Source organism: Pinus tabuliformis, chromosome 9 (genome assembly GCF_031772625.1).
Source record: "Pinus tabuliformis cultivar Carrire ecotype Pingquan chromosome 9, CPIR1, whole genome shotgun sequence".
NCBI lineage: Eukaryota > Viridiplantae > Streptophyta > Pinopsida > Pinales > Pinaceae > Pinus > Pinus tabuliformis.
In genome coordinates, this window is record NC_142307.1 from 1,418,657,360 (window position 1) to 1,418,674,320 (window position 16,961).

At 38.9% G+C, this 16,961-nt stretch overlaps 1 protein-coding gene across 1 annotated transcript in view; it reads right to left on the reverse strand.

Annotated features, from left to right (window-relative positions):
- The window catches only part of PEX5 (peroxin 5), a 442,866-nt gene that overhangs the window by 41,866 nt on the left and 384,039 nt on the right, over positions 1 to 16,961 (reverse strand). Inside the window, exon 12 of the mRNA XM_089444941.1 lies at positions 8,083 to 8,307. Within this exon, the coding sequence (XP_089301067.1) occupies positions 8,083 to 8,307 (225 nt within the window). The remainder of the gene's footprint in view (positions 1 to 8,082; positions 8,308 to 16,961) is intronic.

A 16,961-nucleotide genomic window follows, 5' to 3' on the forward strand; every position in this document is an offset into this window, starting at 1 on the left:
TATGCTCCCCTCATGAGACTTATCATGCATTATTTTACATGTGAGGGCAGATTTTCACAAGTGTATTCATATCACATTCGCCTGTTGATGCATTTCACCCGGGTGAGGATGATGAACCCCCGGTCTTCCTGTTTCATAACATTCAGAGGATGGTGCCTATGTTGCAGAGGAAGACCCCGGCTCAGCAGTACAGGAGCCTTTGCCACTATGGTTTGATCCAGCTCATAGTCTCTCATCAGTTGACTCAGCAGGGCATCTCATGGGAGGAGTTCATCTCCCGTGAGTTTTTCACAGTGCCACCTCAGCCACATCAGGAGGCCATTCATGAGGAGGGAGGACCATCTCAACAGCCTGATGCTCCCATCACCCGACATGTCAGCTCCACTCCTTTGGTCACCTATCAGAAAGGCCCAAGGGCCTTATTTGCAGCAGCTAGGCGAGTACTATCTCCACAGCAGGTGGAAGGGGTCTCGCCTTCATCTTCAGATCAGCGAGTGTTATCTCCACATCAGGTGGAAGGGGCCTCGCTTTCTTCGCCAGCACAGGTATTGCAGAGGGGCAAAGAGCCCATGATTCATGAGGATCCAGTGATCGATCTCGAGGTCAGTTCTCCTAGCCAAGAGGCAAAGGAGATCATTCAGCAACTCAGGGCCGAGAATGATGTTTTGCAGCGGAGACTTGAGGGTGCCCAATGGACCATCACTTATCTAGAGCAGCGGAACACACAGCTTGAGGAGGAGAAGGCGCTTGATGAGCTTTGGAGGATTCGTAGTGACCGAGTCCTAAACCGTAGGAGGCCCGGTGATCCATTGCCTGCTGACCGGGAGTCATTGCTCATTCAGGAGAATGCCCACTTGGAGAGGTTGTTGGCTAAGGCCAACCAAGAGAAAAAGCTGCTAAGGAACATGAAGAATCACTATTGGGCGAGGATGCATGTTTGCAAGGCCAAGATAAAAATGTTCCAAAGGAGGTTGTCCGAGGCTCTTAGGTGGAAGAAGAAGACCAACCCACTCCATATCTTGGCTGAGGCATCCCTCAAGGATCATGACACCCACTAGCCTCTTCACAGCACCAAGCACAAAATTTTTTGGAAGTTTTGGCTCATTTTTGGCATTTTTGGGAAATTTACAGGTTTTGGCTTCTCAACGGGTCTCACCCCCAGTGAGACCCTTTGTCATCGTAGCTCCGTTTTACGAAAACTCAGCATTGCTGGATTTGTCATGCAAAGTTACACATGCCTATGGATGGACTTGAGTTTTCATGGAGTTTTGGGCCTCCAAAAGGTCAAAATACAGCCAAATTTTGACTTTCTGCCCCTTTTTTGAGCTGCAGAAGTAGTCTTGGGAGAATTGACTTTTGACTGGGCAAATGACATCCAAATCCAAAAATTCCAGTTGGGTTGGAAAGTAGACTCAGAGACCTTTCCAACGAGCTATCTTGCACCTCATTCTGACACCGGGAAGGCCTCCAAACAGGGCTCCAAAGTGCGCGACCCGTTGAGGAAGATGTGCGCGACCCGTTGAGGAACTTTTGCCAGATTTGACCAGTTCAGCCCAGAAATTGCAGTTTAGCTCCAGTTTGACTTTCTGAGGTCGACGGTGGTCCTCTTGACTGTACTTGTGGCATTTTTTGGATACTTTTACTCTTGTTTATCTCTTCTAGAAGATTCTTGCATGTAAAAGGGTAAAAATTGACTATATGAACTGGTTTCCAAGTTTATAGAGGCAAGTTGTTTTGACTGCCTATTTTGTAGTGCTTAGTTTAGAAGTTGTTCAAACAGCTCCTAAGATAGTGAGCTCGACCCATGGAGGCAGGGAAAGAGGTTAGATCATCTATATTATGTACTTTCTTGCTCATTTTCATGGTTGGACTCTTGAGGGAGAAGCTATCATTGTATATTTTCACTTGTATCTCTGCAATTTTTTGCTAAGGAAGACCAGGGTTTTGCAGACATCTTTGGGATTCTTGTGGACTCATTGTGTTGATGGTGTGTCTCTTCATGTTATTGTAAGATTTGTTATGTGATTCATTTCCTTTCTATACTGCTGCATATTAAACAAATGAAGTGATAAAGTTAGAATTCATGCTTGCCATGCTCTGCTTTCAAATTTGTTTAATTTCTATGTTTTCTGCTGTCTAAAGAGAATTCAAATCCATTGTTTGCTCTCTTTAGCCTTCTTACCTTTCCTCCTAATCATCCATTTCAGTTAAAGACATCAATACAGGCTCCTACCTTGCCCCAAAGACCCCCCTGCAGAAACTGTGTCAAATCCCCGCACCCTAAATTGCAGCTCCTCAATTTGCCACCAAAAACCCCAAAAACCCCAAATCAACCTTTATAATCAGTTTACTAGCCTAATATCAGTGTTACCTTTGTTGGTCATCTCATCTCATTGAAGATTTGCCGAGATTTGACCGGAGAGAGCCTTCTCCTGCCCCGTAGGGCTAGCTACGAGGTTGAATGGTTTGATGTAGCTTTTGAGATTTGCCTTTTCAGCCTGAGGTGAAATCTCAAGTGCTAACACTATTTACATTTTAATATCATGTTGATGTGATTGCTAATCTGAATATTGATACAGGTCTAATAAAGAAATTGAAGTAAAATTGCTATAAAACATAGAACATACCATTGTTGCCTAAAATTAACAACAACAGAAACAATAAAGATCATAGAAAGACAACCATGCACAATAGAGACATTAATTTTTACCCTAGGAAACCCAACCTTGGGAGAAAACCCAACAACTTTTCTTAAGAGAAATTATTCTTCAACAAGGTTTACAAATCAGAAATTGGTTTAGAAATCTGTGGTCAAACTGTAGTTGGTCAAACCCTTGCATGTGCAACCTTCCTTTGGTCAACACTTGGTCAAATCAACTCAGCCAAAGGCCTGGTCAACTCAACCTTCTTCATACTTGCGGCTAGTGAAAAAGTTGGTCAAACTCAACCTGTTCTTCTCACACGTGTGGCTATCCAAGAAGAATAGTAGAATGATGAAGAGAGAGAAAGATTTTCTTTCTGGGCCGACTTGATTTAATAATATAAATATTTACATAATACATTTAGGGCCGATTTGAAGAACCTTTAGTCATGCAAGAATAGCCCCCAATGCTACACAAAAAATCAACAACCGCTCTTAGTGAGGGAGGTATTCTCCTTAGCCAAAATTTCTCCTCCACTAGAAAAGTTCATGAGCTTGCTACATTGATGGTAGTGTTTCATCAGATGAACGTCTATAGATACAAATCACTCCATCTCGAAGCAGGAAATGTGAGTATTGTTGAAAATTGGCAACCGAGGGAGCAATTTCCCCATTTGGGAAGCCCAACAACCCTTAAGGAGACCCCGATTACACTTTGAAAATTTAAATTTGCACATGGGAGAAATATTATTTTATTGCTGGTACAAGTACAAGTCTACACAAAAAGTACAAGTCGGCCTAAAGGAGTTCGACCTCATAAACCACATATAAATACACATAAGGTGACATCACTTGGAGGCATCACATCACACATTCATTCTTCTTCATTTCGTTTGATTTGGTATGAAATTGCAGGGTCCAAACTCACACGTGCAAAGAGGAGAGAGAGAAATTTGTTGACTGAGTCTGACTTCTGTTTTGGCATCTTTGACAGGCGTTGACTTTGGGTGGTTTGACTTGGTTTTTGGACTTGTTTTGGAGGGCCAAATTCAGGAAGAGGAAGATTGAATTTTTCTGGGCACTTTCACTAGCATTGACCGCAGATTTGAAGCTAGGGTTTCCGCAGGTTAACTTTGACTTTGACCAAAATTTATGGGCAAAATTTTGGATTGTTTTGACTAGGTTTGACCAAGCAAGGAAGGATGAATTCTTTGTTGCTTTGACCAAGTTGTTTGGAGTTGATTTGACCAGTGACTTTTGACTAGTTAGGGTTGTGTTGACTTCTGTTGACTTTGACTAGATTTGACTCTCTCACATATTTGATTGGATATTGGATTGGTTGACTTGAAATTCAAGGCTTTGACCTTTGTCTAGTTGTTGGATGTTCTTGGACTATGTATCCCTGCTGATCATTTGATGAACATCTAATAGAAGGGGAATTTTGTTGGGTTTTCACCCTTGTGGGGTTTTTTCCCCTGGTCTTTGACCAAAAATCTGTCTTTATTGATCTTTGTTGCCTTCTATTGTGCATATTGTTTATTGTTCTATCTACAATTGCTTATTGTTATTGGGTGATTGAAATTAATTGAAAAAAGTGATTGTTACTGAAAGAAGAATTCGTTAAAGTGATTGTTACAACATAGAACATTGAAAAATTAACAAGTATCCTGGGCCATTTACCCCTAGCCAAATCAGCAAGGCCCCATTGGTAAATGTCTCAATGCCCCCTAGTCAAAATGTTTGCGCTATTCTACAAGCTACAGAAACATCAACACTCCATATTAATGAGACATTCTGCATCACACCAAGCTTGTCTTTGAAGCATACAAACTTTTCTCTAGAAAGAGGCTTGGTGAGAAACACTGATTCTCTGAAAGCTTAACACAACTTTGATTATCACAATGTATCAAGGTCATCTCTAGCTCCTGATCAAATAGACCTACAAGTAGCTTCTAAAGCCACACTGCTTCCTGACATGTGGCACTGGCTACGATATACTTTGCCTCTACTATACTGAGTGTGACAAAAGTCTACTTCTTGCTAAACCAAGATATCATAGTTGATCCCAAGCTGAAGCAACACCACAAGGTGCTCTTTCTATCCTTTGCACTCTCAGCCCAATCCGAATTAGTATATCCCTACAACCTCACTTCACCACCTGAGACATATCTCAAACCATATCCAATTGTACCATCCAGGTACCTCAATATATGCTTCGCTGCAACCCAATGTACATGCCAAGGTTGCGGGGGAGCGCCCCCCCCCCCCCCCCCCCCCCCTCTCACGCTCCTGCTCCCAATTCGCGCTCCAAGCAGGAGCGGCTTGGGAGCGCGCTCCCTAGAAAAAAAAATGTTCATTGGTTTTCGAGAGCGTTTTTCGGGAACGTTTACTCTTTTTTGCAAAACAAATTTTGCAGTAATATTCCAAATGCAATTTTTGTCCAAAGAAACAAATAAATTTTGAGTGGGGCAACCTAATGATCAATCTTATAGCCCTAGTATTGATATGTGATTCATGGTAATGTTAAATTCTTAACATTACTATGAAATGACTCAGGATGTTTGAGAGTGGTTCTAACCTCATCGGATTTCATATGGAGAAAGTAGAATTTTAGATTTCATTCAAAATCCAGTAGACTTATCAGTTTTTCAGGATTTCAAGATTGAGGGGATTGCAATGTTTCCATTGGATTTTGTCATGTATTAGGGTATGGAACTCATATTTAATCAAGAGCACCAATCCCTCTACATACCTTGATGTTAGTGACATTGGTTGTCGAGCTCCTCTATCATGACCCTCCTAAAAATGTACGCATCACTCAAACAAAATCTTGACATGCTATTTTCTAGTTTCTAGTAGTTTTTATATCTATTGACTCTTTCATATTTATTATGATATTTTTCGTAAATAATATATGACAATTTAAGTTTGAAGTTTGAAGTTGGCAATTATAACTCATTAGTATTGAATTATGAATATGACGTTTTGTGAAAGTTGTTTCATTTCATTTCATTTTATAACATTTCATTTCATGTTAGATATTATTTGTTGTAATGGTTACACTTAGCTTACGAGTACAACTTTGGTGATCAATGATGATAAATGTTATATATTGAATTTTGAAAGCTTGAAACTTTAAGATTGATGAATCATGAGACTCAATATGTTGTGTGTTACTATGTTACTAACTTGTGGACGTGGTTTATGAAAATTATAACTTGTAGCTGATTGTTGTTATATGGTTCCATCTATGTTTTTTTATATCTAATTCATCATTCTACATGATTTTGTTGACATATATGCATCAAAATATAAAAAATATATATTATATAAAAAATGCTCCCAGAATCGCTCCCAAACCGGGAGCTTCTGAAAATGTCGCTCCCGCTTCCAAGTAACCTTGGTACATGCCTCGACTCAACCATAAATTGGCTGAGGGTGTTCACTGCAAAGCAAATATCTACCTTGTTGTTAACCAAATACATCAAGAATCCAATCAACTACCTGTATATCATGGGATTCACCAAATCTAAATCTAAAGCGGAATTACTCACATTCCTCATATTTCTATCTTTGTTTTCATTCACTAAAATTTCTTGAACCTTAGCTTGTTTGAATTTTTGCTTAAATGATTTTCATTTTTGGTGTCATGCTATTTATATGCTTACTAGATTAGTTGCATATTTTGCCTTAGCTTATTGCCATTCCATTAGTTACACAATTTTGTTCTAGTCAGTTATGGTTCATTTGATTCATTGCCATGTTAGGAAGGGATAGGACTTCGGTCCAATTCTCTCCCTATATTTTACATCTATTTGGTGAGCTTTTTTCAAGTGACAAGTGGAAGATTCCAGAGTTTTGACATCCTCCAAGGTAGAGCATGTGTCCCACAATTGGAGCCAACTATTACCCTTCATGTTAGCGGGGATACACATACATTTTTTCACATTATATTTATCAACATTGTAAGCCCAAGTTAAAATCCTTGCAACAACCAAGTGGGTCATTGTATTAGGTGTCCTGGACATTGAGATGGTCAGCCATGGCCTATCCTTTTGGGCTAGGTCCTTGGTCTCCTTGTCTTGTATAGGACTAGGAGGCTCTGGATGGATCTCAAAGGAATCATGGTTTAGAGGAGCCTTGGTTATGTAGGGGTGATCACTGGTGTATGGGCCAATTCAGCCCGCATCAAGGTGCACCTATGTCTTATCGCATGGTTATGAGTCATTAAGTCTGTATGTGGCCATAGCCTTGGTGCACTATTCCTTAAACAATTCTCAACATGGCAATCTCACAATATCAACATTTTCACTTTTCCCAAGGTAGTTCATGGTCCCTAATGCATGTGGTCCTGGAAATAAAAAAGTCAACTTAGTCTCAAAATGCTCTAAATCTGATATCTAAATCATTTACAATATAAGCACTTTGGTGGATGTCATAATCTCCAAACTTTGAATTTTGCATTGTTGCTATATAAATGGTTGATACTCCATCAGGTGACAAGAAAATCTAGTTTCACTTGGTTATATAATTTGTCACATCAAACTTATATCATTTCCAACACTCAAATTTAACTTGTAACTCTTGGGACTTGTGTCACTTGCAGTGATCAAATAATCAAATTGCATGCTCATTGACTTTCTCACATTTAAGGCATTTTGTTTAGTTGGTTACAATCTTTTAGAAATCAATTTAAGCTAATCAACACTCACACTCAATTTATAGCTATCTACCTAGTTTGACCATAGGGATTCCCCCTAGACTGGAATATGTCTTTTCTGTAGTCTTAAGTGTGGGGCAGAGTGAGGGTAAGGCCATCGAGCTGATAATGGGTGGCTTGTTTGACAGTTGTCTCTCAGCTCTCCTGTCAAGGTTAGGACCCATAATGTTTCTAGTAACATAGATGTGGACAACTTATTCAACACCTATCAACTAACATTCCATTTTAAAGCAGAAATTGGAATTAGTAAACTACTCAGATAAGTATTACCAAATAAAATTAAAGTATGAAGCTGGCTTGAGATTAGTATCCACATCAACGTGGTACTGCTTTCTGGGTACAGCAAATGACCTAAGCAAATTGTTATAGATCTAATGTCTGTTGCTCCAATTGAGCTTGACAAAACACAGTCATCTAAGTGCAACTAAACGATTGATAGTTGTTCCTATGATACATGCTTTCAAAAAGATATATATCATATGTTTGAATTGTATCTGCTCTAATCTCATGAATTTTAGGAAAAAAACATCACTGTGTTCAGATTAGAAAGTCAGAATAAAACAAAGTTGATGATTCAAAATGTATGCAAATCTAGGCATGCTGCATCCATATTACTCCCATGTAAAGTCCTAACCACTACAACTCAACAAAGTCCACTTCCATTTGCATCTAATGAGAAAAATACTTATAGTGATTAAAGTCAATTCAAAGACACCAATACCTGTTGATATGCATAGATTGCATCAGCACTTTGAGCACTGTTTGCCTGTGTAGCACCCAGTTTATTCCATAGAGAGTAATCACGAGGCTTCAGCTTAAGTGCAGTCTGGAAAGCACGAATTGCTTTATCAAACTCTCGAGATAAATTATACAAAACACCTAGAACTGTATGCACATCACCATCCTCTGGGGACATTTGAGCAGCTTCATTGAATAGCCTGGCCACCTTAAAAACCAAGTTTTCTGTCAGTACTTGCCACTAAAGGGTTAGAATCTGGAAGCAAAATAACAATTTACAAATACAGATTTGGAAAAGGCCTTGGTTTAATCAAGCAATGTTATTTGAAGGAAAACCATCTTTGCAGCAGCACATCATTGGTGAGATAGCTTTAGAAATCATTTTCATAGTAAGCATGCCTCAGATTTCATAGTTGAAATAGGGATATAGTAATATACCTATGTAATGACGGGAAGCAAGTCTGCTGACATTTAAACAATAAAAATACTGTTAAAGCTAAAAACATATTGTTCTCAAATTCCCACCAAAATTGAGGAGGTCAAATTTTTGTTTATGACCTCTAATGTCTACATGTGAACTGACTTACTATATTACTAATGGTTTTACAGAACTCACCGATTAATTGGCATGTCAATCATAAAATGATTAATCAGGAGATGAAATAACTGTATTTTCACAGTGAGGTGAGCAATATTTTGAAATTTTTGATAAAATAGGCATCCAAATTAGATTCTCACTTAGAAGACATTTCCTGCCTCCTTTAACACTTTTTTCGTTGCTGATTTATAGTCAACGAGGGAGACCATCCATTCATGTTGAAATTTGATGACTAAAGAGTTTCCTGCAATCCCAACCCGGTTTTAATTTCACCTTATCACTCTCATTCACTTAAATGCCCTTTCCCATAAACATATATTCAACATATAGAATTCTGGAAATGAAATTTTTAGATTAAAACACATGGGACTGTCAACACATGCTGAAAATAAATATGGACATAAACAAACCAGCAACACACATAAAAATACACACAGAATTTTGGTCAACTTAGACCTAGGCAAAACCCCATCAATCTTCAAAGAGGAAAACATGTTAGAGAGCTCTTCAAATTTATTTATCTTTCAAGTTCAGGAAAAATATATTTACAGACAACACAAAACAGTGAAATACAACTTATCTCTTTAGCCGAAAACTCTTTGAAAACAATGCCCACTTTGCCTCAATTTTCATGCCCACTTGACGCTGAAAATATGTACCCTATGGACTGTACTGTACAGATTCTGTATGGACTGTACAGATTTCCGTACCGTTGTATGAACTGTACGGATTTTTAAAAATCTCAAAAACTTCTCTCGAATGGCGTGCATCTCACAGCATTAAATGTTGTTCGTACTGTACCTTCTGTGTCTTCTATGCCTTGATTTTTGTGCCTAGCTTTGCCCATAAATCACTCCTTCAGCTTGTTGCAACAAATTTCTCCTTCAGAACTTTTCTCCAGCTCTCAGCCTCCTTTCTCCAATCTGCTTATGAAGAATGAATGCAGTCTCTTTTTTCTTTTCCCCTTTTTGTTTCCCTAAATGACTTTTGGGCAAACCTAAGAACTAATGGCTCAGATTCATTTAGATCAAGGGATGAGAATAAATGTGCATTTAATTCTCACTATCTATTTTTTAACTCACCCATTAAATAAAGTACCCGCATTGTACTTTATGTCTAAAGACACTTTTCACTTCATAATTTAACATTGACTTTACCACTTACAAAGTCACACTTAGGAAAAGAATTATTTTGGACACTTTTCCCTATGTAGAGACTAACCCATGGGAAACCACTTGTCCAAGGTACTTTAAAAATCAACACTAACTCTTACCGAGGAAAGTGTTTCTCACCACACCCATCTTGTCCCTAAAATGGACATGCTTGCCTCTTGGCAAGGACTTCGTGAGAACATCGGCCACCTACTCATCTGTTGATATATACTCTAGCTTCACTGCCCCCTTCTGAACATAGTCCCTGATGAAATGATATATGATGTCAATGTGTTTTAACCTGTCATGAAACATTGGATTCTCCGTGAGTTTAATGCAACTCTGATTATCACAGTGAATAACCGTCGGTCTCAACTCCTGATCAAATAGGCCATACAACAACTTGCGAAGCCAAATGGCCTCACAACTAGCCTGGCTAGCAGCCATATACTCAGCCTTAGAAGAGCTCAAAGCAACTAACTTTTGCTTTCGACTGAACCACGACACAACTGCCGAACCCAATCTGAAGCAACACCCTGAAGTAATTTTCCTAGTCAAATCTTCTTGGTCTTTTGGATGTTGATCACTTTCATCATGGTTTCATATCTCACAATCTCTTCCTTCCTCACACATTCCATTTCCAACAACTTTCAATCAAAGTTTCTTAGTCAACTACCTTATACTTCATATGAGGACATATTATGTTGATTTATCTAGTGTGACTTATGCCTTCATGCATTCTTTCAGAGGAGAAGATCCTTTTTCTCTTGATCATGCTTCTCAAGATAGAAGTAATGATCCATGCTACTTGCAACCATATGGCATGACATTATAATATTAAATACAAGCATACGTACCTCATTTTACCTTTAGGTCATCTAGGCTTCTTTCAGTAGCTTGCTTGTTTGAAAAGATCTTCAATCCCTTGATCTGCTTCATGCCATCACACCATCATCCCATGAATTCAATAAGTTGGAGTTCCTAATTAAACACTTGCTTCCTCTCTAGATTAGTGATCCCTTTGATGAGGATTCCATTAGAGAACCTTGAGGATCTTGCATATCCCTATCTGGCAGATGTTTCCTTTTTGTCTTGATGTATGATGAAGGTTGTCCTGGATGATATTTGTCTTTCCTTCAATGTTCAATGAGATTCCCAAGACCTATATCCTTCATGTTTGAGTGCCATGGATTTTGTCCATTTTGTCCTTCATGATTCCCATGGTGATGTCACGAGCTCTTGCTTCTAATGCTTCCATGATGCCATGATGCATCTTATTATCATAATCAAAAGATCTAGGAGCTTATGATAGGACCTTTTTGTGAGGGATACTATCTTACTCATAGGAGAGATTTGTTACTCCCTCTTTCCTTGGCCCTTTTCTTCAGCTTCGTCCATTTTTCAATGATATGAGCTTCCAAAATATTTCTATAGTATTGAATCTTAACTATACTTATTTTGTCTTGCTTGAGGACCAACCTTGCCTTCCTTTTCTGCACATGGTTGAGTTCTTTTAACCTTCAACATTTTTGCCATCAACTTGTCCTTATCTATCTTGCATAGAGACTACAAGTTGTTGAATAAGGTAACCTTCTTTTTCATGGATATTTGTTACCTTGCTAGTGCATCAATGATCGTTGTCCTCATTCCTAGATCTTATATATAGGACCTTGTGAAGATATCCTACATCCTTTGATGCCTTTTTACTTTCATGTAGATCAGATTTCATTTGACCTTCTTTAATGCATCTTAAGAGAATGAGTTTATCATCTACATCACTTTGATGTCTCCAATTTTGCTATGTGAGGGAATCTTTCATAAATATCCCCTTCCATAAATTCAGAGGAGACCTTTTGATGACTTCAACTACTTAGTGGACTATGTCTATTCTCCTTCTTCATGCAAGGAATCTTGATAACCCATCCAATTCATAGATGTCCTTGCAATCATGTATTCATTTAACCAAAATTGAATATAGAATGAAAGGATACTTGTCATGTGAAGATGAAATCTTCACTTTGATGCTTTCTTGAATGATCTCCTTCAATGAGATTCTTGCTTGAGTTCCCTACTACAATAGTGTCCCAGAACCTTTCTTGAGACATCCTTGCATTGTTCAGCACCAAGCACTACTGCCTTTTATGATATGTTGAGATTATTTGATTCCTTCACTATGAGGGTGTGGAATCGAAATCAAGATTTTTGAGAACACTATCATGCTGTCCACCTGATATGTGGCATTCTGTTCTCCTTCTGAAGTGATATTTTTGTAATGTATGTTGTCACTGTATATCTTTGTAACCTTGTTGCAATGCTCCTTGCTAGAGTAGAACCTTGCTTGAGTTGACTTAGCATGAACAAAGATCTTTGTGGCCTTCGAGCATTGTTCAATACCAATCATTGAAATTGCTTTAGTCATTAAGATTGTTTTTCTATGAAATGGGTTGTAATGACACCCAAATTTTGAGGTTAGCACCGAGATTGTGAAAGGAACTGTGTTTTCCTTTTGTTGTAGTGTAGATTAGGACTGCTTTTCAGATTTTCGACCTTCTCCAAGATGATAATCTTTGACTTTGAGTTATCTTGCTTTGTAGTCACACTGATAAGGTTCTTGGTGAGATTTTTGATGACGACTGTGGAGAAAAGTATCTTTGCTGATGTAGATTGCTTGTTGTTGACTCGATCCTTTATTCTTGACAAAACTCTTAACCTTACTTTGATGCCCTTCTCGAGGATTGATCCTTGTATGTCTCTTTGGTTGCCCTTCCTTTGACTTCTGCACCTTAGCTCTGATACCATGTTGAAAAATCTAGGGCATGTTAGTATTAGTAGGATTCTTCTAGACTTTATAACAATTTGTGAAGTGCTTTTAAAATTTATTGTAGCTTGATCTTCATCTTATTATTAGTGTGTGTGTTTGCTTCATCAAACTGCTACCAAAACAAAGAGACAGGAACTCAAGATGTTTGGCTTTCTGCCAGGGCCAAAGCCCCTCCCTCTTGGAGAGGAAAACCCACACAAAATTTTTCTTATAGAGATTCCAATTGATGAACACCAAGACCTTGACCCTTGACTTGTTATGCCACTCCAAGACTAAGACACCAATCTTCTTCTTTGTCACTGTTCAGATCATCATCAATGCTCCACCATTGAGGCCATCACTATTGCACCACAGAGATCTTCATTACTGATGCACCATGACTGCACCTTCATTGAGATCTTCATGACTGTTGCACCAATGCTACATCTTCACCATCTTTGTTGCAATAATTAGATCTCCATTCTAAGGTATATATATGATAGTTGTACTGAGGTCTTCATCATGATTGCAACTATGCCGAGGTCATGACTATGTTTAGGATGTATGCCACATCGAGATCCTCCTCATGAGACTGTCACTATGTAACTATGAGATCACATGGATCCTCCACATCACACATGACTTTGTTAGATATGCCGAGACAGGGATCATGATGTCCATCCCAGAAACATAGGATTGTTGTCCTCATTTGAGATTCTGAGCCGCTTATTTTATTCGAAATATTGTCCCACTACACTTTATCCGAGATGTCTCCTCCCCTATACCCTGTCTGAGATTTCAGAGATCCGAGATACTGTTCTCCTATAATGTGGATTATAGTCCTTGTTCTTCACCGAATCATCTAAAAAAGAAAGCAAGTTATGTACTTCCGAAGTTGCAGAGATATCCGAAATTATCTAACTGTAATTCTGAACTTTACATGCCTATTTATAGTGGTTTGACCCTGTATTTGAGCAAACATGACCAAGTGAACTGTTGTGTCATTTATATGAGCCGACATGTCATCATTTAGTTGTTTAATTCATCTTTGCACGCTGACATGATGTTCTCTTCATCGTTTTGCTTGTAGTCTTCTTTGTTGAAGAATTGTGCTTGTCTTGGACGGCTTCTTAACACTAGGTTGACCCATGTACATTACATAAATGCTCATAAGGAGCTCTTTAACATAATCTTGACTTTTGACTTTCCTAGACCTATGGAATAAGCAACAAACTCATTCATATAATTATATAGAAATAATATTTATTTTTCTTGACAAGTACAAACATCTAAATTACATTGACAAATACCAAACCTAGTTACACTTTTCTTCAACACTCCCTCTTAACTAGGGAGGTATTTACAGTGGTACTTGGTTATTCTCAATCTGAATAATTTCTCATATGAAGAATCGGATTGGTAATCCCATCTGTATAGCATTATATCAATCAACGTTTTCATAGTGCAAGGCCTTGACTAACAGCTCCATATCTTCAAGAGACCATGAGCTACAATGTTGGCGATGTTAGTGTCAGTCTTTCCAGCCTTCCTCCAGTGATCAAATATGCTCTTACAAAGTGGTCTCAAAGTGTCAAGGTCAAATTTTGTCATTTCAGTGAGTCTTCAAGCAAAATTTGGTCACTAGGCATTAGGTCTAGGGTTTGCTCTCACTCTTTTCAAAGTTGCCCAAATGCCAATCTATGTCACTATTCAGCTGAGTCTATCACCATTCATAGGGTTGTCATTATCATGTCAGTGTCTAATGAGTCATTTTACAGCTTATGCATGCTTCAATTGCGCCTAGGCAAGGTCATTTCCCTCTCCTAGGGTTTTGAAAGCTAATTTCTCTTGGACGGTCAAATCATCGGCAAAACTTGTATCCTGATGTTCATACACCTTCCCCTATCCTTAAAGTACCTTATTAAATGCTTCCCATCCCTTAGATCCGCCAAATTCCTCATTTTCGCACAAACCCTAGTTTCTTGCTACAACCTGGCAATTTTCTAGGTTGGGCCTGTGTTTTTCCCTTTTGGACCCCTTCCCCTCACTCGATCTCCGCGATTTCACTTTCCCCTGCTTCCTAACATCCCTCCCTACTTCCAAAAATTTCCCCAAGAATTGAGAAGCCTCTTATCCCCTTCATTTCGCTTCATTTCAACAAAATTCCTTGTTTCACACATTGAGATAAGTTTCACTCAAAAGATGTTTTAGAGCAATCAAAGATGAATTTTGGAAAACTGAGAGAGTTTTTTGTCCACAATATGCCAAAGAAGAAAAACCTCCTTCACTTTTTACACAGGTGTCATGGTTTTAGAGAAATGTCAAAAATACAATCGCCAGATCCAAGGAGGTTGAGCAAAGCACTAAAACGGAGAAAAAGTCCCAATCCACTCCAAATTTTGGCCGAAACCTCTTTGAAGGAGCATGGTACTTGATGAAACACCCCCAGCTCAAATTTCAAGAAATTTTGAGCAATTTTGGTTAATTTTGATTTTTTTGTGCCACACACAGGTTTTTGCCCTGAACACGTAGCGCGTCGCGCGCTACCCTGAAGATGGGCAAGTCCATTTCTCAAAAACTCAGCATTTTTGGATTTGTCATGACAAATTACACTTGCTCAGCAATGGACAAGACATTTCATCAGGTTTTGAGCCCTCAGAAGGTCAAAAAACATGCAAAAAATGACTTTCTGCCACTTTTTGGACACACAGGAAGCTGTCTTGGGAGATTGCAATTTTGGAGGGGCAAATGACCACCAAATTGAGAAATTCCACTTGGGTTGGAAAGTAGACATCCAGACCTTTCCAACAAGCCTACTTTTGCCTCATTTGGATGCCAGGAAGTGCCTCAAAAGTTGGCTCAAAGGCGCGCTACGCATTCAGGATTGGGGCACTACACATCAGCACATTTTCTCAATTTTTCATCTACAGCTCAGGAATTCGCCCAGCTTTGACCAGTTTTGACTTGTGATGGGATTTTTCACCCTCTTTGATGTAATTAATGTATTTTCATGTTGACATGACACTTATTTACCTATTCTAGAAGATTCATTCATGAAATAGCAAGCATTTAATGAATGAATTGGTTTCCTAGCTTATAGAGGCAAGTTGTTTTGACTGCCTAGATTATAGTGCTTTGTTTAGAATTGGTTGAAACAGCTCCTAGGATGATGAGCTCGACCCCTAGAGGCTAGGGAATGGGTTGGCATGGTCTATATTATGTATTTTCTCAATCATTTTCAGAGGTTGGAGAGGTTGGACACTTGAGGGATAAGCTTCTATTGTATTACACTTTGTATCTCTGCAATTTTGGCAAAGGAAAGACCAGGGTTTTGCAGCACTATTTGGGATTCCTGTGGTTATTTGTGTTGATGGTGTGCTTCTCTCATGTACTTGTAAGATTTGTTATGTGTACCAATTTCCTATTTCTCTTTTCTGCATATTAAGTAAATGAAGTGTTAAGGTAGAATTCATAATTTATATGCTCTGCCTTTAAGTTTGCTTAATATCTATGTTTTCCTTTGTCTAAAGAGAACTCTCGATGGTTTCTTGCTCTCTTTAGCTCCTCACCGGTCATTCCTATCCATTCACTTAAATCAAAGGCATCAAGACAATTTCCTACCTTGCCCCAAAAAGACCTCTGCAAAAGTTGTGTCCCATCCCCGCACCCGAAATTGCTCTCCCTCTGTTTTCCACCAAAACCCTAAAAATCTGAAATGAAACCTTCTCAATCAGTTTACTAGCCTAAGATCAGTGTTCTTTATTGGTCATCTCCGCCCTTTGAAGACCTTTTGCCGAGATAGACCCAGAGAGAGCCCTCTCCTGCCCCGTAGGGCTAGCTACGAGGCTAAGTGGTTTGATGTTGCCTTGGATTTTGTCTTTTTCAGCCTGAGGCCAAATTCAAGCGCTAACAGGCGAGACCAATGATTTATAGACACCTTCATCATTGTCTCTCAAGGTACATACCAATCCGGGTGTTCACTGAGTACGACCTTCTAAGACTATTCTTATCTTGTGTTCCCAGCCCTCAAAGAATATCGATCATCTTGCCTACTCTTATCATGGATGCCCTACACATCCTCAAAGAGTATCGGATGCCAAATGATTACCCAATCCTCCCATTCTTTCTTCTCAAGTGAAGACAAGAATGTTGTGTCTATCATGTGTCTACATTTCCATTCATGGCTTTCATCTAGACTTACGGTTGTTAGTCCTGGTCTAGTGCATGACACATGACATGGAAAAAACACAATTGTCACTGCTTTGTAATCAAGGGTGATCTTAATTCAAACTCCCTCTTGATCAAGGACCTGT